The sequence below is a fragment of the Arvicanthis niloticus genome, chromosome 2 (assembly GCF_011762505.2).
Source record: "Arvicanthis niloticus isolate mArvNil1 chromosome 2, mArvNil1.pat.X, whole genome shotgun sequence".
Lineage (NCBI taxonomy): Eukaryota > Metazoa > Chordata > Mammalia > Rodentia > Muridae > Arvicanthis > Arvicanthis niloticus.
The window spans coordinates 93,653,504-93,681,371 of record NC_047659.1 but is presented as its reverse complement, the minus strand read 5'-3'; the positions used below and the strand labels follow the sequence as shown (position 1 = coordinate 93,681,371).

The 27,868-nt window shown below is 48.4% G+C and overlaps 2 protein-coding genes across 3 annotated transcripts in view; one reads left to right on the top strand and one right to left on the bottom strand.

Moving 5' to 3' along the window:
• Positions 1-16,837, bottom strand: part of Duox1 (dual oxidase 1) — a 34,795-nt gene extending 17,958 nt beyond the window's left edge. The window contains exons 1-18 of the mRNA XM_034494272.2: positions 16,751-16,837; positions 14,898-15,006; positions 12,471-12,554; positions 11,934-12,098; positions 10,965-11,152; positions 10,588-10,789; positions 10,269-10,435; positions 9,826-9,886; positions 9,633-9,729; positions 7,438-7,528; positions 6,613-6,715; positions 6,224-6,396; positions 3,922-4,097; positions 3,538-3,656; positions 2,874-3,011; positions 2,105-2,218; positions 1,211-1,410; positions 431-616 (exon numbers count right to left, since the gene is read on the bottom strand). Coding sequence (XP_034350163.1) covers positions 431-616; positions 1,211-1,410; positions 2,105-2,218; positions 2,874-3,011; positions 3,538-3,656; positions 3,922-4,097; positions 6,224-6,396; positions 6,613-6,715; positions 7,438-7,528; positions 9,633-9,729; positions 9,826-9,886; positions 10,269-10,435; positions 10,588-10,789; positions 10,965-11,152; positions 11,934-12,098; positions 12,471-12,554; positions 14,898-14,955 — 2,322 coding nt within the window. The 5' untranslated portion in view covers positions 14,956-15,006; positions 16,751-16,837. The remainder of the gene's footprint in view (positions 1-430; positions 617-1,210; positions 1,411-2,104; positions 2,219-2,873; positions 3,012-3,537; positions 3,657-3,921; positions 4,098-6,223; positions 6,397-6,612; positions 6,716-7,437; positions 7,529-9,632; positions 9,730-9,825; positions 9,887-10,268; positions 10,436-10,587; positions 10,790-10,964; positions 11,153-11,933; positions 12,099-12,470; positions 12,555-14,897; positions 15,007-16,750) is intronic.
• Positions 16,838-16,894: 57 nt separating this feature from the next.
• On the top strand, positions 16,895-27,609 carry Duoxa1 (dual oxidase maturation factor 1). 2 transcript variants are annotated; one of them, XM_034496941.2, is made up of 8 exons: positions 16,895-16,973; positions 17,583-17,690; positions 23,876-24,051; positions 24,360-24,417; positions 25,039-25,173; positions 25,451-25,664; positions 25,921-26,138; positions 26,790-27,609. In XM_034496941.2, exons 3-8 carry the CDS (start codon positions 23,905-23,907, stop codon positions 27,041-27,043), a joined length of 1,026 nt encoding a protein of 341 aa, XP_034352832.1. In that variant the 5' UTR covers positions 16,895-16,973; positions 17,583-17,690; positions 23,876-23,904; the 3' UTR covers positions 27,044-27,609. The 2 variants fall into 2 exon arrangements, with proteins under 2 accessions (XP_034352832.1, XP_076785758.1); XM_076929643.1 differs by lacking the exon at positions 16,895-16,973 and adding an exon at positions 17,394-17,488.
• Positions 27,610-27,868: the final 259 nt, after the last annotated feature.

Below are 27,868 nucleotides of genomic sequence, written 5' to 3'. Positions count from 1 at the left end.
AGGCCCCCTGCTTCTGCCCTTTCCCTATATAATCCAGAAGTACTTGTCAGTATCTGCAAAGACAGTGTTTAGATGTTCTATCTAACAACATGGCTTTCCAACGTGGCTATGTTAATTAGATTCCTTCCCTGAGTAGCCACCATTACTTTGATTTGTGAGGCAAGTGGCTGAACTTAATCTGTTGGGACACACTCCTACCCCCACACCTCCAGATCTGCCCTAGGACTCCAGTTACATAAAAGCCTGGTGACTTGATCTAAATCAGGACACATTTTTCAGCTGAGAATTCAAACCCTGAGATTTGAATGATCATTCCCATGACCTCATGTAGGAAAGGATGTCACCACAGGTGTGTGTGCGTGCGCACACACACACACACACACACACACACACACACGTACACACCAGGTCTAATCCCATGTACATATACCTGGGAAAAAAGGTGCCTGAAAAATGTCTCCAGGAGGTGACCCCGCTGTTGCTTGGTCACTGCTGCTCTCATCAGCTCTTGCTCCCTCAGTTCCCACTCCTGGAAGCTCAGCCCATTCTCCTTCAGCGCTCCCCTGATGTTTTCCACCAGTGCCTGGCGGTCCTCCTCCATGTTAAACAACAGCACCTTCAGAGGTAGCAGGAGCAGAAGCAAACATGTCAGAGCCTCTCGAGGACAGTGGTTTCACATGGAACACACAAGGGGTCACTGGTGTGGCCTTGCAAACGAGATAATTGTCCTTCATTTACAGAAGAGAAAACGTATTTCAGTGAGTCACATTCCATACTGGAGAAAAGCTGGAGCGGGGGAGGGGGACAGGGAATGGGGCAGAGGGTGGATAGACTGTGACCTGGGTAGTCAGAACCCATGGCAGCCTTCTGTTTAACTCCCCTCCAAGTCCTGATTGGGATATAGAATGGATAAATAAATTAATTTGTGGGAAAAAAGAAAATCCTCTGAAGTCTGAAATAAGAGAATAGGGAAGATGACCCAGGTTCTTCCAGGAACTCATGGCTAGGACTTATAACCAAAGAAGCTGCTGCCAGAATGTGAGGAGACCGTGTGAACCAGCAGATCCAGAACAGGACAGACATGTTCAAATTTATCTCTTTATCAGGTACTACATTTGGGGACTAGAAGCCAAAAACCCTGTCTCTTGGCTCAGTATTCCTTTCTGTTTACTTAACTGCCTCATCTGTGATGAGGCCAGCTGGGCCATACCAGGTCATATTCCTTGGGGATCTTGAGCAGCAGGGTGCGGCGTCCACGGTTGCTGGACAGGATGAGATTGACCTGTTGTGGGGGCCGCAGCTGGATGGTACGGAGCACAGTGAGCCTGCCATCCATTACTCGGATCTGTCCAGGCTGTAAGTGCACAAGCACTGGCCTGCAGGGTTCCTTGCGGCCCTGCCATTCCAAAGCTGGGAAGCAAGAGATGGGGCTGGGTCAGCTGGGGTGCAGAAGAACACATAGGGAGACAGACCGCCAGTGCAGGGTCTCGGCAGCACGACCCCACCAACACTGGACTCTGAGGGCCATTCTCTCCTCAATGGTTCTGCTGCTCCTCTAACCCACGAGGCAAATAAGGGCCACTGTTTCCTGAGTGTCTGCTGGATGCTCACTGTACTGCTTTGGGTTAGTTATCACATTTCTTCACAACCTAAGATACAGGCACCATTAGGATCGATACTTCACAGATAAGAAGAAACAGGTTTAGAGGCATTTAAAACAAGTTCTGCCTAAGGTCCAACAGCCAGGATTCCAGTCCTACTTGACTTCAGACCTTCATTAATGACTTCTGTTGCCTGCAATTCCAGCACAAGATGCCACACAGCCATTCAGGACTTGTGAGTCACAGCCCTTTGAGATGAAGGCAGGGTCTTGTGACTCTTCTACTACTCGATCGCATTCCATTTATTTGGGATCATTGGGAGGAGCTTTGAAGCTTGGAAAACTGCAGATCCAGTGCCTACCATGGCTTTCCCCGACCTGCCCAGGCTTCATCTACACCCCTAGGAATGAGGATCCTTTTCCTTGGACTTCTGGAATGGGGTTATGGATCATAACCCCAAATCATGTCCTTCCCATCACTGCCCTGGCTACCATTAGGCCTACCTTCCACTCCCCCTACAAGCTTCTCAGACATGATGCTCTGGCGCTCTTGTCTCTGGAGCCTCTTGAAATTCCTCATCCGAAGCCGGGCAACAATCCAGGCACTGAGGAGGCTGACTGGTGTGAGAGTGGAGAGGGATGTTCAGGGAAAGGTGGTTGTCAGAGAGAGAAGTCACCCCCTTCTAACTCATTCCTTAGGAAGAGCTCCTTCTATCCCTACCTTCTGACCTCCCTGCTGCCCAACCTTCAAATTGCGAGGCTCCGTGGAGAGAGCATGTTGCAACCCATGGGAAGCTCTGAGTAGTGTCTAAAATATCAGCCACCATTGCTTCCATTACTCAAGTCCCTTCCCGGACAGAAACTACATCCAGATTCCTCAAGCCACAAGCTAGACACACCATACCAGGCTCCTGGGCCACCCACCAACAGCCTTACCACACTCCTGTTCCTGAAACTGAGTCTACTCCAGCTCTGCTTCTCAGCTGAGGATTTGTCTAATAGCTCTGATACCTCTTACAAACAGCAGCAGACCAGGGACTCTTATGGACTCTTGACCAAGCTGGGCCTGGGGGCATCCCAGAAGATCAGGGACACAAATCTCCCTGGAGTTCACCTATCTGCAGGCAGACACCTTTCCCTCTCCTAAAGCTTTTCTCACCACCCAAAGAGACAGTATTCTGCCTTGTTTGTTGTTATGCATAAAACAACCCCAGCCTGCCCCCTAGATTACACCTTTCAATAGCTCCACCTTGCCTACCCATAACTCTCCTACCTAAGGGGAAACAGCAAAGGGTCCCGATGGTGAGTCCGAAGCCAAATCCACTCCCCTCGAAATAGTCCCGAATGAAGAGGGGGGCACAGGCTGGCAGGCCCTCGGTGCTGAGTTGGCTTGGCTGTGGACAGGGGTCTCCTGGGGAGGCAGAGGAAGTCAGAACACTCAGTAGTATGCCACAATCTGACACAAGGTCACCAAGGAGGGTGTTAACAGAGGAGATGAGGTAGAATGGGGCTCTTTACCCCTGACATTGCAACAATATAATGGCATTTGCCCATGTGGATAGCAAACAGGTCCCAGCATGACCTCAAAATCTCTGACCACACCTTGCTCTCCCCACATCCTTTTTTCAGCACTGCTGTGGAATATAATATCGTTTACCCTCATTTGGCCCTCTGAATGCCACCCACAGACCCATCTAGTTCCATTTAAATGTAAGAATCCCCTCCAAGTCTTTAAGGGAGTTGGCCCTGACCCCAATTCAGCATCTACTAAGCTTGTGCAAAGGAAAACCGTTTTATGGCAACCCAAATTTCTCAAGAGCAGAACCGTAGCTCACACCACACCTGGAATGGTCATCCAACCACATCAAACCAAGTCTACAGTTGAGAAAGGACAAGACTCTGGGCCAGCGTCCCTTCATCTACCTCTAGTAACTTACCTGCAAGCCAAAAGAAGACACTGGGCTGTAGGGCACTGGGGTCCACCCTGGTGACAGCCACTAGGATGTCCCGTAGGGAAGTGTTTCGGATCTCTGCGATCTCTTCCTTAGAGAACAATCTGGGCATAGGAGAGGTGGGGGAGCTGTCAAGGTTGAGGAGAGATTTAGGACCTCACACTCAGGTAGCTCATGGGGAAAGAACCCCTGATTCATAGCTGTTTGTAAGAGCCTGCCAGCCTAGGGAGCTGTCAGAGATGAATCCTCACTTGAGAAACCCAGAGGGGCTGGAATTGAGTGAGACCTGTGAAGACTGTGTAGGGCCAAGTAGAGGGCCTGTGGTCCAGGCTGTGGTAGATTCTAAGACACAGCCCAGGCGAGCCTCACCCATTCCTGCTGTTTTCAAACCAGTAGCGGTCACCATCTCGTAGCCTGACAAACTGATCAAGGACAATAGTGCTGAAAAGGGGTCCGGGGTCTCCATGGCTCTCCAGAAGCCCCCCTGGAAGTAGCTCCAGCCGAGACAGATCCTGACTGTAGAGGGCAGCTGTGGCCTCCAGCACCTGGAACAGAGAGGGTGTTTGTTTGAGAGGACTCACCAACCAGTCCTGGGCAGTGAGACAGCTCCCAGGCATTAGCCCCTGGGCCAATAACAACAAATGACCTTAATAATAACTCATTCCTAGAGAGTACTTATTACACCCCAGGCATTGCTCTGGGTGCTTAGAGTAAGTTAACTCATTTACGGGAAGCTTTCCACAGATTCCAATTCCTATTCTATGAAAAAACAAAAAAAACAAAAAAAACAAAACCCAACAACAAAGGCCAGTCCTCCACATAGTTTATGGGAAGAGGTGGAGCCCGAAAAGCAAGTCAGACTGCGAGAGGTTGAATCCTGAAATGATATATAAAAGGTTTCTATCCTTAAAGTTAAAAACAAACAAACACAACTTTAAACAACTAAATCCCTAGCAATTCGTGGTCACAGTTGCTCACATCTGTGATCCCAGCACTGAGAAAGTGAGGCAGAGGGATCACCATGTATTCAAGTGAGAGTGTTTAAAAAAAAAAATCTGATTATCCATTGTTGTTTGTTTTGTAACAGAGTCTCACTCTGCCGCCAGGCTAGCCTGGAACTGAGGTAATCTTGCCTATGCCTCCCATGTGCTGGGACAGAGATAAGGGTCTCTGATATCTCACTCACTACCAGAGTTTTCTACTCTGCCTTTTTTTTTTTTTTTTTTTTCCCCTCTGTGTAGCCCTGGCTGTTCTGGAACTCACTCTGTAGACCAGGCTGGCCTCGAACTCAGAAATCTGTCTGCCTCTGCCTCCCAAGTGCTAGGATTAAAGGCGTGCGCCACCACTGCCCGGCTCTACTCTGCTTTTAATTTAATTTAATTTACTCTGTGTGTGTGTGTGTGTGCGCGCGTGTGCGAGTGCGTGTGTGTACACACTGTGATGCACATGTAGAGACCAGAGGATAACTTTCAGGAATTGGTTCACCCCTTCCACCGTGAGGGGCCTGGAGGGGATCAAACTTGGGTTGTCAGGCTTGGCAGCAAATGCCATCTTGACAACTCCCGCTCTTGTATATAAATGCCTGTCCAGATTCATTCCAGTGACACCTAACTGAAGCCAAAGACTTCCTATTGACTTGTCTCATGATTCCTATGTTTATGTAGATTTTACAAGTTTGTAGCTTGTACACCAAGTTAAGAGATTCCAAGTTCAGCAGAATTTGTCTTTTGACGCCGAAGGTCCAGTAAATATGTATTGACTATCTGTTGCTTGCCACACACTTGCTTGGCAGACATTGATTTTGTTACTCTTAACAATCCTATAGTGGGTATTGTAGGTCCTTGACTTAGGAGCAAGCTATGTTTCTATGTATTGATATTCTAGCTGCCATTACCCCTAAGTTAGCTGTTACACTCTGAGCTACCCCCTGAGACCATCATATGAATTACTTTTAGGGAGGGGTGAGAAGAGTATTTCTTGAGACAGGCTTGGGCCAGCCTGGAACTTGCTGGCCTTGAACCTCCTGCTTTTGTCTCCAAATGCTAGAATTACAGGCATGAGACGCCACGCTGGGTACAGCACTTCCTTATAATAAGCCTTTTGAGCCTTTTCTGCAACCCTACAGTAAGGGCAAAATACAATGTACTAGGCACACGATTGTGCAAACTCCTCTATGCCTGGGTGACTGTGCCAAGATGACTGTGCCAAGGTGACTGTGCAAAAGTGGTAAGACAATCAAACTCTGTCTGTGGGTGAGCAGGCAATGCTGTCTGCCTACAGGGGATAGCTCAGAGTGTAACAGCCAATTTCAGGTAATGGCAGCTAGAATATCAATACGTAGAAACATAGCTTGTTCCTAAGTCAAGGATCCACAATGCCCACTATAGGATTGTTAAGACTAACAAAATCAATGACTATCAAGTAAGTGTGTGGCAAGCAACAGATAGTTAATACATATTTACTGGACTGGGGCCTTCAGAGTCAAAAGGCAAATCCTGCTGGACTTGGAATCTCTTAGCTTGGTGTACAGGATTGGAAAACATGACCTGCGTGAGTTTTGTCCTCTCACCAAGTCAGTCTCTGGTACCCATGTTTTACTGTCCATCTTCCCTGTTTGGGCAGTGTGCCCAGGCCCCTCCCCCCAGCTCTCTGGGTTCTGACCCTTCCTCACAGTGCCATTGCTCCTCGAGAGTGCAGGGTTGATGTCCTGCCAGTGGGAAATGGGAGACAGACCCAGGGCCTCCCTGGCTTTGGTGTAAGATGGCAGGCCTAGATCCCGGCCCCTCTGCAGGCAACTGGCCAGGTAGTCTGTACGGGAAAACTTCAGTGGCCCAGGCCAGAAATCTGAAAAAGAAATACTAAAGGGTTGGAGGGAGTTGAGGGCCATCAATGCAGCCTTCAGCCCAGACCATTCTAACCAATCCCAGAAATATCTGAGCCATGGAGAAGGAACCATGATCAGGGGATCAGAAATTCTCTCAGGACTGAGAGCTCCTCCCTGCCTGCCTCTGCAGGTCCAGCTGGATCTCCTCCCAGCTGCAGGGCCAGCCTCAGGCTCACCTTGCACATCCTCAACCACCACGTGGTCCTCTCTCTCAGCAACCTGGGAGGCCATGCCCAGTAGCAGCTCGTCCACGTCTTCAGCCCTTTGTAGCTTGGGATGCTGAAGGAGTAGTGAGAAGACAGACATGGCTAATGGAACCAGAGTTTGGGTGCCTGGCTCCCTATGCCACATCTGCCACATCCTGAGCCTGCCGTGTTCTTAGCTCCTGGTGAGCATTTCTCAACTTCAGGCCAATTCTGCACTGATGGTAAATGATATTCCTACCCAAAGCGGATGTGTTGGAGCACAGGGAAGGTTTTAAACTTTTATTCGCTCCTAGGAGATTTGACCATATGATTGTCGAGGACACTAAAGCATCTGGATGCTCAGTTTTGCTCTCCCATTGACCAGTTGTGTGGTCCTGCAGAAGTCATAAGAACTGTGTGAACTTGCTGTTCTCCTTTTACTAGAAGAGAGACCCAAGCTAGGGGTATATATACCCCATCATCAATCGAGCAGTTGTCTAGGTGGGATGGCATAGCTTGATGCTCCAAAGCCTCCAGAGGCCCAGAGTTGTCAAAGGAGACACCTAGGAGGCACAGTAAATGTGGAAGTACACATGATCACATAGTCCCCCTTCCCTTCTGTCTCTCATATTTAGGCCCTGGGTGAGGATAGGCGATTGGCTTTTGACCATGTCCCCAGGCTGGTCCCTTCATACTAGCCCATCCAAGCTGGCTACTTCAGCCCTAGTGTCCACCTCCTTCACACACTCGACACATACACATGCAACATATACAACACGTGCATTTATCAGTTCAATATTTATCTCCAACTCTGACCTCTCGACTCCAGTAGCTGTTGCAGACCCGGAGAGCTCCAGAGACACTTGAGGTACGATTGGGAACCCCCTGGAAATGGCAACTGGCATTCCTAAAATGCAAGGAGCAAGAATGGTTACTGAGACCACGGGGTCCTAAAGCCAGGCATCAGCTTTGGTTTGCAAGACTTCAGCCAGGGGTCCTTGTCTGCTGTGCAATCAAGACCTTGGTAGTTACTGAACAATTTGGCTTTTGGAAGGTTCCTAGCTCCCATCTGACCACACATCTGAAAATTTAGCCATTAAAAAAATTCTGTCCACACTGTCTCCACATGGATAAGAACACACACAGAAGAAAATCGGTCTTATACACAGGGGTTCTTTGGTGGCCACTGGAAACTGGTTCTAAGATCCTCACCAATAGCAAATCCATGGATACATAGATCTTTTATGTAAAATGGCATATTTGTCTATAATCTAAGCACATTAGCTCATACAGTGATATCCAAGTTTTTGTATGTTTACACACACACACACACACACACACACACACACACACACACACACGTGTGATATGGGTGCAGGCACATGTGGAGTCCAAAAGTTATGCTCAGGTGTCAGTCCTTGACAGTTCTCCACCTTGATTTGTTTGCTTGTTTGTTTTAGGGGTCTTTCATTGGGACCTGGGAGGATTAGGCTGGGCTGACAAATCAGCCAGACCAAGGGATCTACCTGCCTCTACTATCTCAGCACTGGAATTACAAGCCTGAACCACCATATCTGTCTTCTTATAGGATGTTAAAGATTGAACCCTGGAACTAAAGTCCTTGTGCTTGAGTGGCAAGTACTTTACTGACTGAGCTATCTCCCCAACCCATACTCTTATAATACTTGATACAACATAAATGCTATCTAAATAGTCACTAGAATTTATTATTTCAGGAAAAATGGCCCAAAATATCTACAATTTCAGTACAGAAGGAACCTTTTCAGATAATTAAAATCTGAAGTTGATTATATAAATAGGTTGACTGACATATAATAGGTTACTTATGTAGATTACACACGTATACACACTTTTATTATGTATATATCATCTATATAATTCTTATATGTATGTGTAATCTCTATTTGAGAGAGGGTCTCAAGTAACCCAGACTGGCCTTGAATTCTCTGTGTAGTAGAGAATAACCTTGAACTCCTGTTCTCTTGACTTCATCTCTTGCCTGCTGGGATTAGAGACTTTAAACACGCACTACTTTTTTTTTTTAAGATTAAGTTTTCCATTTTGCCTACACTGGCCTTTTGAGCTCAAGCTAATTCTCATACATCAGCCTCCCAAGCAGGTGAACTGACTTTAAGGACATGAGCTGCTATAAGCAAACACACACACACACACACACACACACACACACACACACACACACACTGTTTTTATTTGTTTGATAGGTTGGGTTTTTTGTTTGTTGTTGTTTGGTTTTGTGGATTGTTTTTTTTTGTTTGTTTTTTGTTTTGTTTTGTTTTGTTTTTTATTTGAGATGGGTTTTCTTTAGCCCTGGCTGTCCTAGAACTCACTCTATGGACAAGCCTGGCCTTGAACTCAGAGATCTGCCTGCCTCTGCCTTCTGAGTGCTGAGATTAAAGACCTGAACCACAACCTTCCATGGTGGCACATGCCTTTCATCCCAGCACTCTGGAGGCAGATGCAGGTGGATATCTGTGAGTTTAAGGGCAGTCTGGTCAACAAAAGGAATCCAGGACAGTCTGACCTGGTTATACTGAGAAACCCTGTTTCAACAAAAACAAAAACAAAACAAAATAAAAGTGTGAGCCACCCAGCTACATACACATATACATATTTTAACGACCATAAACTTTTTTCTTTTGATCAGTCATGTGTACTTATGTAATCATGCTACATGGGAGGTTAAGGTAGGAGGATCTTGACAAGTTCTGGGCCGGCCAGAACTGTCTGAAAAGCCATTGACCAGACACATATAAGCAAATCACATGATCGTGGACTACAGACAACCAGCACCATGCACAATGAATCGTCTATTTAAAAACAGACCACCCATCCCCCTCCATTTTCACCATTTTCTCTAGAAACTAGCTGCTAGAAACATCGAACTGATATGATCCTGTCCCGAGGGCTCCTGAAGGCAGAGTTTATCAATAATGGGTCCAAGATACAAATGAGTGAGCTTCCTCTCCTACCTCATGTAGACCCCAGGGGGCACCATGGTAGAGAGGAACTGCTCAGATGCCACCACGAACTCTGGGGAGATGCTGGGGTCCAGAAATGGATGGTATCCTGAGGTAAGAGGAGAAATGGACACTTTGAGGCTTTAAATCCATACTAAAAGACACTTCACAATTTCTGAGCCCTCCTCCCCACCCCACCCCTCACCTGGATACTCTGGAGGAGTTTGCTTCAGGAAGCTGGGAAGCCACTCATACATCGCAATATTCTGAGGATCAAGAGGTAAAAAGACACGTGTGTAGGACTGGGCCCTGAGGAAGGGGCCCAGGGAAGGCTTTCAAGTAGACATGTGGACCAGCAAAGGCTGATTATGGGAGAAAAAGCCTTTAAAACAACAGCATCAAGTGCTAGGCTCTTCATAGAATTTACTGAGGAGAGATGTTAAGTAATGATCAACTCCAAAATTATCTGACATAAACAGAGTTTTGCTTTACTACCTTGTATAGTAGTTTTTCCTAGACACTAGCTCTCCCTGAAGAAGGGCCTTCCCAGAAAGGGGTGTTGTCCAGGACCTGGGAAGTTTTGTTGGGGGAGCAGAGTCTCTCTGGCTCCTAAACACAGGTAGACAACAGGTAGGCGGCAGGACTCACCTGGTAGGTGGCAATGACCCTCTTTCGAGCATGCTGGAACAGTTCCTCATCCCCCCAGTCCGGGTGCTCCTGCTCCAGCTTCCTGGCACACAGGTTGTGGTAGCGAAACCACAACAAGCCCAGTGCCTGCAGAAAGGGCTCCCTGTTCCCGCGCTGGGCCCCGAAGGCTGCATCCATGTGGGGAAGCAGGACAGGAGATGGACAACAGCTTGAGCCAGGGAAACGCAGACCCACAGGCAGACCCTCTCCTCCAGTACCGGTCCCCAAGCAGCCTGGTGCCTCCAACCCTACCCCTCCTGCCAGGGCCCCACAGTCTCACCATACAGCCCCTGTGGTCCGCCCTGCCCGGTGGCGGGATCCGGTGCCATCCACATGAGCAGAGAGTTCTGGGAGTTCCGCGGGAAATTGGGGTCGGGCCCAGAAGCCAGCTGTCCTCCAGAGAAGCTCCTCAGAGTGTCGCTCCAGGAATGAGAGGAGCCATAGATGGCGCTGCCATCTAGCCAGCCGGTCACCTGGTTGCTCTGCAGAGAGGTGCAGATGAGCAGGGTCAGGAGGACCAGGCAGGTGCCTGCTGGTAGGCTAGAGCCTCATCCTGCTCAACCTTCCTTCCCAGCTAGACCTCAGGCCTCCAGAGGATCAGGCCTTAGATTCCCCTCCCAGCTCTCTGCCCTCCTGCCTTTGGCTGCCTGGCCTCACCAGGTCCCGGGGGTTGCTGGGGCTCTGTCCAGTCGTGGGGTCCCAGCGGCTCCTCTGAAAGGGCAGCACCACGTTCCCGCGCTTGTGAGGGTCGAACACTGGGTCCCCACGCGGGATGTAAATGTTGAGGAACTCTGCGGGGCAGCCTGGTGTTTCCACACTCACCAGGTCTGAGAGCACATGGTAGCCTGCCCATAATGCAGAAGGGTTTGCTGGGCCAGCCGTCGGCCATGCTCAGGTATGGAGTCCCCACCATCCCTACCCTCTACTCCAAGCTTCAGACAGTCATCTCCTATTATGGGCAAGTCCAAGCCCTGACCTCCACATTCCCTCCTGATTCTGTCTCTCTTGGCCTGCCTGTGCCTACACCTGCTCTAAGATGTTGTCATTGTTAGTTTGGCATTCTCCTTGGTAACTGGGAGGTGTTCAGCGGTGACGCCTCAGTAGGCAGGGTTGTGGGCACTAGCTCCAACATGCAGCCAGGAGCCTCCCCGAAGGCCTGCAGCCTAGCAGCAAGTCACATGGGAGCTAGCATGGACACCCAACATAGCCAGTAGGAGCCATCATCTTTGCAGCGACCCCTTGTCACTGACCTTATGACACCCCAACACCCCCATAGTGCCCTCTCTGTGGCAGCTAGAACCCTTCTCTCTGTATGTTCTAGGAGCAGCAGTGTCCTAGGGACAGTTCTACCCCGCCCCCATCTGCTTTATTCTTATCCTGTTAATGGCTTCCTCTTCCATCTCTCACCTCCACCTTTGATCCTCCATAGTATCCTTTCTCATCCCCTGACTCCTTAGGCACTGAGGTGTCCAGCTGACCCCCACTGGCTATGTTCCTCCAGGGGCTGAGGTTCGCTGTAGCGTGCAGTGTTGTCTCTATTGCTTTTGCTCCTCACCTGCCCAGTTGCATGTGAGTAAACACAGATTCCCGATCAAAACATCAGAACCATCCCCCTACAGCTCTCACCAAAGAAGACACCCAAGACTGTACGGTTCCGAAGAGATGGCTGCCCTGCAGGACCTCTCATGACCGTATTGCTGAGCTTTCGGGGGTTAGGCAAGTAGGGTTCTTTCAAGGGCTGGTAGACACCATCTGCATAGCTGGCTGGAACGAGACGCTGTAGCCGAGAGCCTGGCATAGGAGAGGTAAAGACAAGGATGAATTTCAATTGTGACTCTGTCTGTCTGTCGGTCTGTCTGTCTGTGAATGTAAGTGTATGTGCCTACAGAGACCAGAGGCATCAGAACCCCTAAACCTTGACTTACAGGTAATTTGAGTTGTTAGGAATAGATGCAGGAATATGAACTCAGGTCTTCTGTTAGAGCAGCACCGTACTCTTAACCACTTAGCAATCTCTGTACCTCAAGAACATTCTTGACCTCTTCTGTTCCCTAGATATTGGCAGCCTTTGGTGATACTTGAGATAGCCTCTTGTGATACTTGACAGCCCTGACTCTCCACTGGTGAGCACCACCCTGGCCCTTGGACTGTGCCTTCACCTACCTTTGCTGCCCCATCTGTGCTCCATGAGGTTGTTATACCATCCATCAAATCGCTGCACCTCCCAAGAAATGGGGTTCTGAGCTCCTGTGTGAAGATGAAAGGAAGGAGGTAACTGGGCAAGTGCATGCAGGGGAGACCAAGCAGGCTACAAGAGAACAGGTCCTATGATTCCAATAAGAGGGAGAAATAAGGGCAAAGTATTTTCTAAACTCAAGTCTGCTCTTCAAGGCACACAGTGAGGAAGACTTCTAAAGTGGAGCATGGTGCATCATCGTGCAGCGCCTGCTGACAAACGGCCTCAGGAGGGAAAACTGGCAATCCAGAAGACAATGCGGAAGCTTGGAGTCCCCTCACATCTCAAGTCCTTGGGAGACACAGCAGGACAAACATCATCCTCAGCCCTCAGACACCTACCTATTGGAACAAGAGCCAGCCACACCCTATAACAGGGAAGGACAAGTCATTCTGTGACCCATCCATCACTGGTCAGGGGCCATATGAAGAAGGCTTAGCTCTTTCCCACTAAGCAGAGCCCCAAGGCAAGGGTGTGTTACTGCTACTCTACTCTGGTCTTTTTGCCAGTTTCTTGGGTGAGACCAAGGACTGATCCTGTGAATGACAGGATCCCTCCTCCTTTGGAACATCTTGTCACTCATTCCTGTTCTTTTTCTTTTCCTTAAGGTTTATTTATTTTATGTGTATGGGTGTTTTGCATGCATGTGTGTCGAAGTACCACATGCATGTCTGATGTCCACAGGTCCAGAAGAGGGCTACTGACCCATTGGAGCTGGAGTTATGGACAGTTATTTTTTTTGGGGGGGGGGTTCGAGACAGGGTTTCTCTGTGTAGCCCTGGCTGTCCTGGAACTCACTCTGTAGACCAGGCTGGCCTTGAACTCAGAAATCCACCTGCCTCTGCCTCCCAAGTGCTGGGATTAAAGGCGTGCGCCACCACCGCCCAGCATTATGGACAGTTATAAACTGCCATGTCAATACTGGGAACTGAATCCAGGTCCTCTGGACAGCCAGCATTCTTAACTGCTGGGCCTTCTCTCCAACCCTAATTCCTGTTTAAAAACTTACAGCCCACCAGGGAACACTCAGCTGTTGAGGGAGGCGAAGGGGTTATTGAGGAAGCAAAACAAGAAGGCAGGGTCTAGAATCCTCTTGGTCAGTATATCAGGTGACCAGCCAAACACACTCCCCCCAAAAGCAACTAGACTTCTTTTCTACTCACCTGGGAGAACTGAAGAAAGCAAGAGGGGCCCCATTGTTCTGAATGTCCTTAGACCAAAGACAGGGTTTTCAGGCTGTGGGTGATGTGTGCTGTCACTGACACATGAAGGTGCACAGACAGACACTCATCAGGAAGGAAAATGACTTCACCTGGCCTAGGATCTAGGATAGTAGGACACACACACACACACACACACACACACACACACACACAAGATCTCCAAAATAAGATGAACTGCAGCAGGCCTAGGGCAGTACTTTGGAGAGAGTATATCCTGGGGATAAGAGGCACAAACTGGGAGAGAAAATGAAGCTCCGGGAAGAGAAAGTACTGGAAAGAACTGAAATGTGAGCGGTTATGGCAAGGAAGAAGTGTAGGGTCTGTATCACTCTCTCCATCGACAGCCAGGAGGGTTATCTTCATTTATCATCTCCCAAGATGCAAAAGGCTTCCAAAGCTTGCCGTTGTTTGCTTGTTCTGAGTCAGTCTTAAGTAGTCCAGACTGACCTTGAACTCATGTACTGGAGGATGACCTTAAATTATTGATCCTCTTGCCTCTACCTCCAAAGTGCTGGGAAAGCCACCACACCTGGATAGCAGCTTGCTCTACTGAACCTAACCTGTGATGTTGTGCATCCACTTTCCTCTTCAGAGCCTTGCGCTACAGCAAACGGCCGTACTCTAAAGCTCTCAGACTTCCAAAGCGGGAACTGCTGCGGTTATATTGTGTTCTGATGCTATTATTTTATTTTGTGCTTTTTTTCCCCCAACGTTGAGGATGAACACATGAGGGCCTCATATGTGTTGGCAAATGCTGTACCACCAAAGTATATCCCCTGTTCCAAGATCATTTTATTTTAAAAACACTGGTCAGTCCTTCTAAGCTTTGGGTCCAGTTTTACTCCAAGAAGCTTTATTGTCCTTGGTGTCTACTCGGTCTTTCCTATTTTAAGTCAGGAGAACTTACCTCATAAAACAGGATAGAAGACGGAGGAGAGAAAGAGACCCACACTAGAAACCATTTTCATTCTATTGTCTACCCATTTACTCAACATCTAGAAACAAGCACCTGGCATATACAGGGTATTATATCTGCTGGAGGATGCAGAAATGATTGACACCTCTTTGGAAAAGACCAGAGGACCTTGGTTCCTCTGACCCTATGCAGCTTCTTCTTTAGTCTGTACTCACCCGAAGAAGCCAGTGTCCCAACCAGGAGAATCCAGGCCAGAGTTAAGTGGAACCCCATGATGAAAACGGTAATGGGGGACTAAATGTTGGAATACTTCAAAACAGAGACCTAGAGCGACAGAGGATGGAAGGATGAGCCCAGGTATTCGAGACAATCATGATAAGGCGGGGCCACTAAGAATCAAGGCTGGGTAGTTGGGCTTGGGGAGCAAAAAGCAAAAGACTCACTCTCTCAGAAGGCCTCTAGTTCATTCAATGAATAACTGACCAACACATGCGTGTACAGAACTGACCTCGGCTCTAGAGCCAGTGAAGAACAGGACAAAGCCAACCCTGCCCTTGTGAACGTTAGTTTCTGAGTGCTTGAACACCCTTGCTTTGGCCCAGCTGCTCACAGAGGCTGTTCCATTGCAGGAGCCCAGCTTGGGAAGAGGAAGCTGAGGAACTCAGCTGAGGGCTCAGGTCTGCTGTACATCCTCTGTGAGATCTGAGGTAAACCATTAACGGATCCAACCCTTATCACCCTCTCCTAGCTAAGGTGGAGAGCATGCCTGAACTGTTCACTCCGAAGCATGGTTGGAGTCTGAGATTGAATTCAAGCCAAGAAGACTGACAGGTGTAATGCAAATTGGACAGAGGTTGAATCTTGGCTCCTTCGAGGAAACTCAAGAGGAGTACCATACCAGCTGCCCCTGTTCGGCCCTGCCTTCCAGAGGCTAACAAGTCATGTGGGACCACAGGTAAACAGAGGCAGCAGGGCACTCAAGCCAGTACTCCTCTGGCAAAATGTCACTGAAGATGTCTTAAGGACAACCTGAAGATTGGAGGTGGGGTGGTGAAAGTCACGTACTCAGAGAAAGCCCCAACTTCAGCCAGGGCTCCTGCTATCTAGTTGAAGGTGGGAACCCAGCAGGTGACCTCACCTCCCGTCCCACCCCCATCTCCTACTAAACAAGTGCAGAAACCCAGACTGTCCAGCCCCCAACTCAGGAGTCCATGTATCTAGAGGTTCTCTGGAGTGTGGCCTTTGGTTGCTTGTGAGGAGCTGGGCTCTGGGGGTGGGGCTGAAGCTGGTGTGTCAGGGGTGGTAGAGTGGTGGGGCCATCGTTGTGTTTCCCTGATCCAAATAGTTTGACCTCCTTCCCCTTCCAATCAAGTCTCCAGGAGCCTGAACTCCAAATGTAGATACATCACTCCATCCCTAACAGCCTGTAGGCTTTAAGGCCAGACTGTGGGGACAAACTCAAAAGGAGAGTGGCCATGCTAATAACCTCTCTGTGGGTAGGTAGCCCTTAACAGTTTACATAGCCACTTGGGTGTGGTAACTTCCCAAACAATCTGGAAATGAAGGCACAACTCCAGGGCAACGAAGCCCCAGGCAGCGGCAGATCTGGGAGAGTACAAGCCTGTCTGTTTCTTGCCCACATGGCCATTTTTCCAAACCAGAGTCTTAGAATTGTGATTTTGTTGGCCCTGAGGTGGGAAGGAGAGGAAGACAAGTTAAAGCCACAGAGATCCCAACCTGAAGACCCAGGGAATAACTGTATACTGAAGACCAACAAAGTCTTGGCATGGTGTGCTGGTGCCAAGAAACCCTCTAGGCCCAAACAAACTAGGTCACTCAACTTTCTCAGGACCAGAGGATCCTGGTTTTTCAAAGTTGGTGTGCTGAGCTCAGGCCTTAGCAAGGTTCCGTTTAGCCTCAGGGAAAGATTGGAGGTACAATTCCCGGTCCGCAGAAAAGGAAGCCCACCGTACCCTTTCCTCCCCGACCCCCGCTGTTCCCACCCCTAGAACCCTCTCCCTCGAAACACTCCCTTTCGTGGGCCAGGAGAAATGTTCAGGGTTCTGACCTTAGCTTCTGGTCGCCCCAGCCTAAGACTGAGGATAGGCTCCCGGCTGTCTCCGGGTTCGCAGTAGCCCGCTCGGTTCTGGCAGCTTCTCCGGCTCTAAGTCGGGCGGGCGGGGCTCGGGGGTGAAGAGCAGACAGCGTGTCCCAGCTCTGGGGCGGGGCACAGTAGGGCGGGATAGAAGCTAACGAGGGGACCAGCATGAAAGGGGACCGGAGCATGAAAGGTGAGACCGTGTAGGATGCAGGGCTCCTGGGTGCCGAAGGTTCAGCCACATTAGCCGTTTGGGAGGCGGGAAGGGCAAGTCTCCCTCCCCAAGTTCCAACTCTTGGGGGCTGAGGAAGAGGGTGGAAGATAATCAGGGTGCGGGGCAGGAGAGCTGTTCCCAAATCCTCCCCACACACAGGGCTCTAAAACAAAGAAAGTACCCAACATTCACCCACAGATCAGACCTGGCGCCAAAGCAAGGTATCCACTTGTCCCCCAAACCTGTAAGTCTAGGTAACCAGGGTTCCTGGCGGAACCTCCCAGGTCTCACGGTTCTGCGAGCCTCCTTTGTGTTACAGCTGCCAGGGGAGCTGGCATGGGTAGGAGTAGGGGGTCTTAGGGGTGGATGCAGAGGGCACACGTGCTGGAGCTCTGTCCTAGCACGCCAGTCTGTCCCTCGTCCGAGGGCGGAGTGCCAGGGCCGAGAAAGTTGAAAATGACTTGGAATGGAAGGCGGAGAAGACACCAGGCTGGGTTTGTGGGGTCACAACTTGGTCCGCAATTGAGTTAGAAGAATGGGGAATTGGAAGGGACTCTAACTGAACAAAGTGCATGGTTTTGGTGACAGGACGACTACGTCTGGACCCGGTTCCTGCCCTATCCCCACAACAAGGAGCGTTGTGAGTTCCCAAAGCAGCGCCAGGTGCCACACGCACTGTATCTGAAAGAGAGGAAGGTAGGGAACCTTGGATTGGGTGGGTACAGTCTGTGAGATCAGACCTTGAAGTGCTGCTCCGGTACTGACCTCCAGGGGCGCACTTCTTGAGTCTACACAGACCAATTCAGATCAAGGGGGGGATTTGGGAAGGAAAAAAGTTGACAAGAAATTAAACAAGGCGAACTTCTTAAGGCTATAAAAGTCACAAGATTTGTCGACACTGAATCTTTATTTCTCTTAACTAGAGTCTGGATTGGTTGGATTGCTCAGTTTCCTATCCCCGAGTTCATTACCACACATCACTGGAAAATCCCCCCCCCCCCCCACACACCCCCCCCCCCCCCCCGCACACACACACCTCTAACTTCCTTAAGGAGGACTAGGTTAGGCGTTCCTGAAAAAGACTTCCTTTAGCCAGCTAGGGCTGTAAACTTTTAATGGGCTTTACTTCAATAAGAGAAATAAACTGTCACATTCCGGTAGTCATGTATCACCCACCAGAGTGCTTGACAATATTAGACATGTCACCTAAAGTGCTTTTATAGAAAGTGAGTAGTCCTTACTTTGCAGGTTCTGGTGGGGGCGGGGGGGGCAGAAGAAGGCCTTAGGAAGAAAATCTTGTCAAGCTGAGAGAGAGAGAGAGAGAGAGAGAGAGAGAGAGAGAGAGAGAGAGAGAGAGAGAGAGATGTTCTGGATCGGAACTTCTTCAAGACTGTTAACCCCACTCGTCCTATAAACACTGGAAATTCATTTCATCTTGTGATAAGTACGGACTAGGTAAATAAGTCTGAAATACTACTGAACACTGAGGAAAGCTGTAAGTACTTAAAGGCTGCCTTCCAAGTCAAGTGAGAAAATAGAACCCCTAAGTGAAGGAATTGGCCTTCCTCAGTAAGAAAGCGCCCAACTCATCGCAGGGGCTCCTGTGAAAACTACAGGTGTCCGTGTTATTGGGCACGACAAAATGAGGGTTCTCCTTTCGCCTGGCTGTGCTTTTAAGGTTGTTGGTGTGTGTCTGATTGTCCTACATCTGCTTATGTCCATCATATAAAAATGCATGTGTATCCCAGTCACAGTAGTGAGCTAAGGGACCAGGGGATAAAGTTAATATTGATGTGAGATTTTGCTAGATTAGACCCGATTCTGCAATTAGACTTCACTTGTCAAGCCTGAAAGAGAAAGACAGTCCCAAGAGAAACTCGGGCTTTGTTGGCAAAGCAGAGTTTCTACAGCTTCTTATTTTCAGTCTGAAGCCCTGTTAGCATAATAATGAAACCAAATTAGGACCAGTGGTGAAATTCAGCTTTACTGAGCCAGGCAGTATAGAGTAAGGAATATCTAAGTTGTGAAATGAAAGAGTGGACGAGAGCACGAGACTAAGGGACCAAGCAAGGCAAATTGTATTCTGCACCCATCACTTGCTCTAATCAGCCTTAATAGTTTGGAGACTCACAAATAAGTTAACAATGTCCTTTCTGTACTTGAGATACAGAAAAGCCTTTTGTTAGTGTTTCTTTGAGGAATCATGTTAATAGAGATGAGCCATGCTCACAAAACTTTTATAACCTCTCATTAATATAAGCACAGGGATACTAAGAATACGTGATCCTGACCAAGATGCATATGCTGCAAATATCCATTGTTGGGATTCACATATAACATATAATAGTATATAATATGTGTTCTTCTTTCACTTTTCACACTTACTTGGTGTGTGTATGTGTGTGTGTGTTTGAGCGCACATGCATGAATGCATCCCATGGCATGAGTATGCATGTCAGAAGACAACTGTTAGAAATCATTTCACTCCATCCGCCATGTGGCTTCTAAGGATCAAACTCACATTTTCAGTCTTGGCAGCGAGCACCTTCACCCTCTGAGCCACTTCACTGCTTAAATGAGTTCTTTCTATGAACAAGCTATGCTTTATCTTAATTCATGTCTTCTTTCTTCCTCTCCTCTCCCTCCCCTCCTCCCCTCCCCCTCCTCCCCCTCCCCCTCCCCCTCCCCCTCCCCCTCCCCCTCCCCCTCCTCCTCCTCCTTCTCCTTCTTCTTCTTCTTCTTGCCTTGGATTGCCTGCAACTTGTTGTGTAGATCAGGCTGGCCTCCACCTCAAAAAGATCTGCTTGCTTTTGCTTCCCAAGTGCTGGGATTAAAGAATGTATCACCATACCCCTATCCAAACTAAGACCTAAGGCATTTCACATTGTATAGCCTTTCTTCCTATATATACTTCCTTAGAAATATAATGTTTTCAGTTTGGGTGTTACAAATAAAAATTCACTATAACAAAAAACCCTTATGTTTTATAATAAATGTCACTAGGCCAGCAGGACAGCTCACCCAGCGAAGGCACTGATGCCCACACCTGACAACCTGGGTTCAAGCCTAAAGATGAGAAGGAGAATCAATCCTACAAAGATGTCCTTTCACTTCCATGTAGATGTCATGGAAGGTACACACATGCGCACGCCCGCGCGCGCGCACACACACACACACACATGCACACACACACACATGCACACACACATGCACACACACACATGCACACACACATGCACATGCACACACATGCACACACACACATATGCACACACATGCAGACACACACATGCAGACACACATACACACACATGCACATATACACACATGCAGACACACATACACACACACATGCACACAAGTTTATTTCTAATTAAAAAATTATGTGTATGAGTGTTTTGCAGGCATGTATGCCAGTGTACCAAGTACATGCCTGGTTCCTGCAGAGGCCAGAAGGGAGCATTAGGTCCCCTGGAACTGGCATTACAGATGGTTGCCAGCCACCACATGGTTGTTGGGAATTGAACCCAGGTCCTCTGCAAGAACAAGTGCTGTTAATTAACTTCCAAGCCATCTTTCTAGTCCCTCAAAGTAACAGATCTTTAGCTATACACTTTCAGCTAAGCTTAAGAGTATGTTTCATGTTCAACTAAATATAAACGTTTAAGTTTGTGCGTTTACATTTCTTAGAGACTCTAGCTATTAGAAGAGGCTTTCTAGACAGTTCTTTGAGATTACAAAATGTAGGTCAGGTTCATCTGATCCCTTCTTGGGCAGCTTTTAGCCTTGAATTGGCAGTGCTCTGCTAATGGAAATAGAAGTATAGCAAAAGTAATGAGGGGCATAGCTCCCTCTTGTGTGAAGACTCAGAAAGAAAGACCTGCAGAAAACTCATTTATATTCATTAATCTGTTCCAGAGTTTGATTAGAATATGCTACATGCAGATGATACAAAGATGGGAAGATTAAATCTCTGCCCTCCAGGAGACTCTGTCTAAAAGGGAGATAAATGTTCAAAGGGATGGCATGCAGTAATGATTGTGATTATGGAGATATGCATCAAACACACTTGGAATGGTAGAGTAGGAAACCTGCCCACTGGCCCGATGGCATTGGAGGTAACTTCACACAGAAGGTAAAATGCGCTGAGACTTGAAGTGAGAAAAGGGGGTTTGCCAAGGCTAGACCATTCCAGATAGAAGATATAGCCCATACAAAGGCAAGAAGCTCGAAAAAGCATTTCAGTCATGGAGAGGGGAGAAAAGCATCTTTGCTCACAAAGCGTTTTCTGTGTGATAGTAACAAAATAAGTATTTTACCTAGGGCAGAGAAGAGACAGAAGAGTAATTAGAAAAATTATTCTTGCACGAGGCAAGAGGAGAGAATGGGGCTAAAGTAGGAGGAGGCAATAGAGAAGGCAACCGATGGATACGTTCACAAAATACATGGGTGTGGGGTGTGTGTAAGATGGTCCTGGTCTCGACATCTTTGATTAATGGTGGTGATCAGGTTGAAAAGCAAAGAAAATAGACTAAAGGCCGAGTAGCAGGGAATCCCATTTGGAACCTGCTAAATTTGAGGCATCAAAGGAACGTCCAAGTGGGAAGGGCTGCGAGGCGGTCGGTCAGTTTGAGTTTGGAGCGCAGGGCGACATCTGAGAACTATATCTAAGCCATGGGAACAGATGAGATTACCTAAGTATTATTTTGTTTTGGGTTTTGAGAGAGGGTCTTAGCATATAGCTCAGGCTAGCCTGGAAATCTCAGTCCTCTTGCTCCACCTCTTCGGTGATGGGATTACAGGGGCGCACCTGTAATGTGCACCACGCCTGGCTATCTGGGGAAACCTTGATGACGTCAAAGGAAGAGAATCAAGATGGAATCCTGAGCCACACAGATGTTTAGTAGAGAGGAAGAAGGAGGAGCCTACACAGGGTGGCCGTGGTAGGACACTCAGGAAACATGGCGCTGTGGAAGCAGAGAGCAAGTGTCAAGAAAGGCAGTGTGTTCTGCAGTGTCAAGTACAACAAATATAAAAGTTTTTTTTTAAGTAAGAATTTTCCTTCAGGTTATTTAGTGAGGTGATGCTAAAGACAAGGACTCGGCAAAGTTAGGTTACGATGGCCAAGGAGACAAGGGATGAGTAAAGGTGTGGAAACACCAACACTAGGCTGACAAAAGCCCTGGCTGGGAAAAGGAGAGTTGGACCGGACATCGAGAGTATGGAGGAGATCAAAAAAGTTTCTCTCTCTCTCTCTCTCTCTCTCTCTCTCTCTCTCTCTCTCTCTCTGTGTGTGATTTGAGTTTGGAGAAACTTGGATTTATCCTTGGGGAAATGGTCCAGTGGTGAACAGAATGCTGCAAGAATATTAGGGTTGACTGCCAGTGTGGTAGTTATAGAGAAGGCAGTGGTGGGAAGAGCCCAGGAGCATCTGTGGAGCTGGAGACAAGATGGGTATTTCTCTGGGATGGAAGAGTCTAACACTTAAGAAGAAAGCAAAACTTTCACATTAAAAACAGAGGCTGTGGTTGTACAACTTGCCCAAAAGGCAGGATTAAAAGCTAGGCTGTCAGTCTCCCTGCCTCTTTGCCTGATAGCATGGCACTGTTTGTTTCCAATAGTGTTCTTTGCACTTTCCACACCCAATTTCATTTCATAAAGACCCTCTGAAGTAATTATTATCTCTGTTCTTCAGTAAAACTCAATACAGGAGACATTCCAAAAGACAGGAGCAGAACTCAAGCCCTCTGGGGCTGTGTGAGTCCAAAGCTGCTGCGTTACCTTCCCGCTTAGGGACTCCTCCTGCTCAGAGAAAATCCTGGTCCCCTGAGTCCCCCAAGCCCCAGTACAGATTACACCTAGAAGAGTTATAGGAACTGCATCTGTGGGTCACTGGGACACTGGGTCCTGGTTTCGACATCTGTGATTAATGGGTGGTGATCTTTCACCTCTGATTTTGATATCTCTGAAGTTGGGGTGCCTCTGACCATCAATGGTTGTTCTGGTTTAATCGGCAGTACTTTCTTCATGACCTGTGAGATAATAAGGTGTCTTGCAATTAATGTTGTCCAGACACTGATGAAATGGCCAGGTATCATTTTACTAACATCCTCTGAATAAAGGGACAGACAAGAGTCAACGGAGCTCTGAGATCCATGAAGCAACAGGTAGAGAAGCCAGTGTCTGAGCTGAAATACGGCGTGGGGATGTGAATGGAAGAAAGGGCTATGTTGATGATGCGGGGAATAGTAGAAAGTCTGATCCCAGCACTGTGTGATGGAGGGCGCTTATTCAGGTTTTTCTGGAATCACCAGTCCATAGGCAGGGTGCTTGAGGAGCTGGGCAGTGCTGGGTCAATGGACCAGCCCCTTGTTGGTGTAGTTAAACTGTACACTTAGCAGCCTTTTGGCTCCTGTTGTTTGGAGACTGAAAAAGAAAGGCAACCCTTTCATAATCTGTACCATCTCCTACCCTTATGGCTTTGTTTGATAGTAAATACAGTTGTTTTTATGTTCTGTGATCTGCCTGTGCTACAGCCTGGGGGAAATAAAAGAGAGTTCTTTTGCTTCAGATATCCCCAGAAGAAACAGAAAAGCCCCAAGGGTAGCAATGGAGCTCAGTTAGAGTGTTGAGCGGTTGGTTAGGAAGGCAGCAAAGGACAGCAGAGACTGACTGCCAAGACCTAACTCTGTCACAGCCAAGGATGGGGGACACATGGCTGAAAGGCAACGGAGAGGCAGGAAAGGCGGTGAAGAATGAAGGCACCAACAAAACAGGCTTCAGAGACGACAGACCTGGGGTGGTTTATCCTTTGATGCGTTCCTAGCCCCATGGTAGTGTTTGGTACACAGAGGGCTCTCAATGAAAGCCTCTCCTTGCAGCGTCAACACCTCTGCGTACCCCCACCAAAATGGCTGTTCTTGGACACACACTGCCCTTCTACACTGGCCCCAAGCCAACCTTTCCAATGGACACTACTTTGGCTGTTATTATCACCATCTTCCTGACTGCACTGGTCACCTTCATCATCATCCTGCCTGGCATCCGTGGGAGGACGGTAAGAAACAAACCTCAGCCCTGAAGACTCCAGCCCCAGAGAGACTTTGTCTTTAAGAGTGAGGGGTACAGACTCTGTCTAGATAAAAGCAGACCCAGGGAAGGACTGCCAGTCACAACCCTGTACATCCCTAGGGTGGAGTTTCCCCTCAGCCAACCAACAGATTGAGCGTGATTTTGTGTCAGACACTGATTGTAACTGGCCAAATAGGCTGAGTTGTAGAACCCCTGCCCCTCCCCATCATAGAAAGAGGAAGGGCAAGCTTGGAAGAAGGGCTATGCTCACTAAACCCACCCACTCTGACTCAGAGGCTGTTCTGGCTGCTACGAGTGGTGACCAGCTTATTCATCGGGGCTGTGATTCTGGGTGAGTGCCAAATGCCACAGAGGCAGCTGCCTCTGTCTTGTCTTCTCTTTGTGGCCTGCCTCTCTTCTTTTTGCTTCTCTGTAGTGGCCACTGATTCAGGGTGTGATCCAGCCCGCACACCTCTCTAGCCTTGGTTTTAGCCCCTCCCTTACTGTCACCCTTACCCTGAGAGGTGTGAGCCAGGGAAATTCTACAGGATGCATCTTCGAAATCTTTCTAACGTTTTATTTGGGTCATAATGAATCTGGAAGACTCTGCCAGGGGAGTTCCTTCTTTGGCTTCAGTGATTAGGAAAAAACCAGACTTTTTTTTTTTTTTTTTATTGATGTTGTCTGTGTTTGCCCATCATGGTTTTATGTTACTGTTTCCTTACCCAGATTTGTGAGTGGCTGTCCCTAAATGGACTTGGAAGGGGGTAAGCAGAGTATGAACATGGAAAATTTTAGATCCTGACCCTTTGCTTCATCCCACAATAGTGACTGACAGACTTAGTAGGCGTCAGACATGGGCTAGTGAATGGGTGTGCAATTACAACAAGTTCAGACATGGAGCCCTGTAGTTCTCCTTCTGACTAACCCAGTAATGCCCAGACCTTCCTGAGTTGCAACTCCCCAATCCCAGCTGTGAACTTCAGTTCTGAGTGGTCTGTGGGACAAGTCAACACCAACACAACATACAAAGCCTTCAGTCCCAAGTGGGTCATCGTGGATGTGGGGCTGCAGATTGGCCTTGGAGGAGTCAACATCACCCTCACAGGTGAGGTTCTGACTTGTAAGGGAGGGAAGGCTCTGCTCTGTGTCTCTGAGATGCACTGATGTGTTTCGTGTGGGGCACAGAACTATTGTGTGATTAGCACTGAAGCTTGGAGGAGTTGTGGGAGTTGAGGGAATGGCAGGAAAGGAAATTCAGAGCTGTCTTCACTATCAGCTGCCAGCGCTTGACCTTCTGCCTAGTGCAAATGAACCCCTAACCAAGGTGAATGGCCCAATGCATTCCTTGGGTTCCTACTAAGCACAGCTGCCCTGTTCCTCAGGGACCCCAGTGCAGCAGCTGAATGAAACCATCAACTACAACGAGGAGTTCACGTGGCGCCTGGGCAAGAACTATGCAGAGGAGTACACAAAGGCCCTGGAGAAGGGCCTTCCAGACCCGGTGCTATACCTGGCTGAGAAGTTCACCCCTCAAAGCCCATGTGGCCTGTATAACCAATACCGCCTGGCAGGGCACTATGCCTCAGCTATGCTATGGTGAGCATGGACACGGGATGAGACAGACCCTACTGGCTTACACACTCAGAAACGGATTTTTTTAGCCACCTGGTTTTCACTCAAGGGAAAATCCTGAGTAGGAGGAGCTGCCATTAGTAACCTTAGTTCTCTGTTGGGAAGCCCACAGGCAAGATTTCTCCTTCACATATTGGGGACACCGTCTACCTGGGCCCTGCAATCCTCTCTAGCAGGTAGAGGTACCTGGGCCAACCGTCATTGTGTCTTGGCTCTCTAGGGTGGCATTCCTCTTCTGGCTGCTGGCCAATGTGATGTTGTCTATGCCAGTGCTGGTTTATGGTGGCCACATGCTGCTAGCCACTGGCCTCTTCCAGCTGTTGGCACTGCTCTTCTTCTCCGTGACCACGTCACTCATATCGCCCTGTCCCTTGCACTTGGGCACTGCTGTGCTGGACACTCACCACGGACCTGCTTTCTGGCTCACGTTAGGCACAGGTGAGACCCTTCCCTAAAAATGAGGGCTCATGATGGAGGAACTATCACGTCAGTGGGATGGGGGTCTGCTTCTAGAGGTGAAGATGCCAGTGGCTTTTTAAGAGCCCTATCCTTAACTCCCTCTCTGTCAGCTTTCTCTCTCCAGTGCCATTTCCTCTCCTCATTGTGCTCACTTCCCTGTCACATCCATTGTCCCCTAACTCTCTGTATGCACGTCCTCCAGCTCCTCCTGTTGTGTGCTCCCTCCTGCGTCCCCTGACCACACTCTCATGTCTCTTCCCAGAGGCCATGCATGTCCTCACTTCACACTACCTCAAATGCCCTAAACCAACCTGTCTTACTGTTTCACTCTCCTGCCGAGCTCTCTCTGCTCCCCCACGTTGTCTTCGTGTCTCCTTCCATTTCCACCTGTCCCTATTTCCAGTCTGTCTTCTTCTCTTTCTTCTTCCTCTCTCTCAGTTTGGAGTATTAAAATTCAGGACAATAGATTCACGTTTGCAATATAGACCCCTAGGACATTAAGTCATCCCTATGAATTCCAGTTACTCTAAGGCAGTGGCCCAGACCTCCCTTAGAGTTCTTTTGGTGCTCTTAGGTGATCTTGGGAGGACTTACTAAACTAAGCAAGATGCATGCCACCTTCATCCACAGGACTGCTGTGTATTCTGCTTGGCCTGGTCATGGCCGTGGCCCAAAGGATACAACCTCATAGACTGAAGGCTTTCTTCAACCAGAGTTCAGAAGACCCCATGCTGGAGTGGGGTTCTGAAGAAGGGGGACTCTTGAGTCCCCACTACCGGTCCATAGCTGAGAGTCCTGAGACCCAGGATATCCCCATGTCAAAGGTTTCCTCTGAGACATGTTTTAAGGAGGAACACCTCAAAGAGTCTGACTGTTCCCTGTAATGCTCCCCTCCTGGCAGCCACTGAGTTTACAGACTGGCTCCAGGCCTCACTGGAGCCCCCACAAAACCAGCAGAACTACCCAGGAGGTGGGTTGGGTTATATCACATGCCCAGCTCCACTTTGTTGATGTAACAGAATAAGAGACACAACATACTAATGCAAAAAAATAAATGGCCAAAAATCCCAAGGTTCTGAAGAGATGTCAGACATGCCCAGAAATTGTTGTCATGGCGACAGCACGGGGTGGCTATTTCTTCACAGCATCAACTTTCTTGAATGCTTTTCCTCTTCAAGGTGCCAACCTTCCACTCAAAACAGATATGATGGGCTTCCTCGGCATCCATCTTTTGCTTTTGGGGGTCTGGGCCCCTTCCTTTCTTTTTCAGTTTTCACAGTTTGTGTGACCTCTGGGTCCACATTAGCCGGAGAGCAAACATGTTCCAGTTTTAACATTAACTGGCTGTGTGCCACATTCTCTTTGACCCTTAGTTTTTAAATATGCTATGTAAGATTATTGAAGTTGAGAAAAAAAAAAACTTAAAAAAAAAAAAGTCCCAGGCTATGTATAATGTGTATAATAAGTGTTCTGCCTGAATGTTTGTCTGTGCACCACTTGCATGCAGTGCCTGCAGAGGCCAGAAGAGGGCATTGCAGACATGCCTTGGAACTGGAGTTACACGGAGTCGCCATGTGGGTACAAAGACCTCAATCCCCATACCCTGAAAGAGCAGCAGCTAGTGTTCTACCCCTGAACCATCTCTCCAGACCCCAGGATTTATATTTTTATGCCTTGTTGACCTCTCTCTTAGCTCTCAGATACAAACA

Bases quoted from the DNA above. Each gene is read 5' to 3' on its own strand.
- Duoxa1 (XM_034496941.2), top strand. From the start codon at position 23,905: ATGGCTGTTCTTGGACACACACTGCCCTTCTACACTGGCCCCAAGCCA. The intron at 24,418-25,038 runs GTGAGTGCCAAA...CCCCAATCCCAG, and splicing joins CATCGGGGCTGTGATTCTGG to CTGTGAACTTCAGTTCTGAG. The intron at 26,139-26,789 runs GTGAGACCCTTC...CTTCATCCACAG, and splicing joins CTGGCTCACGTTAGGCACAG to GACTGCTGTGTATTCTGCTT.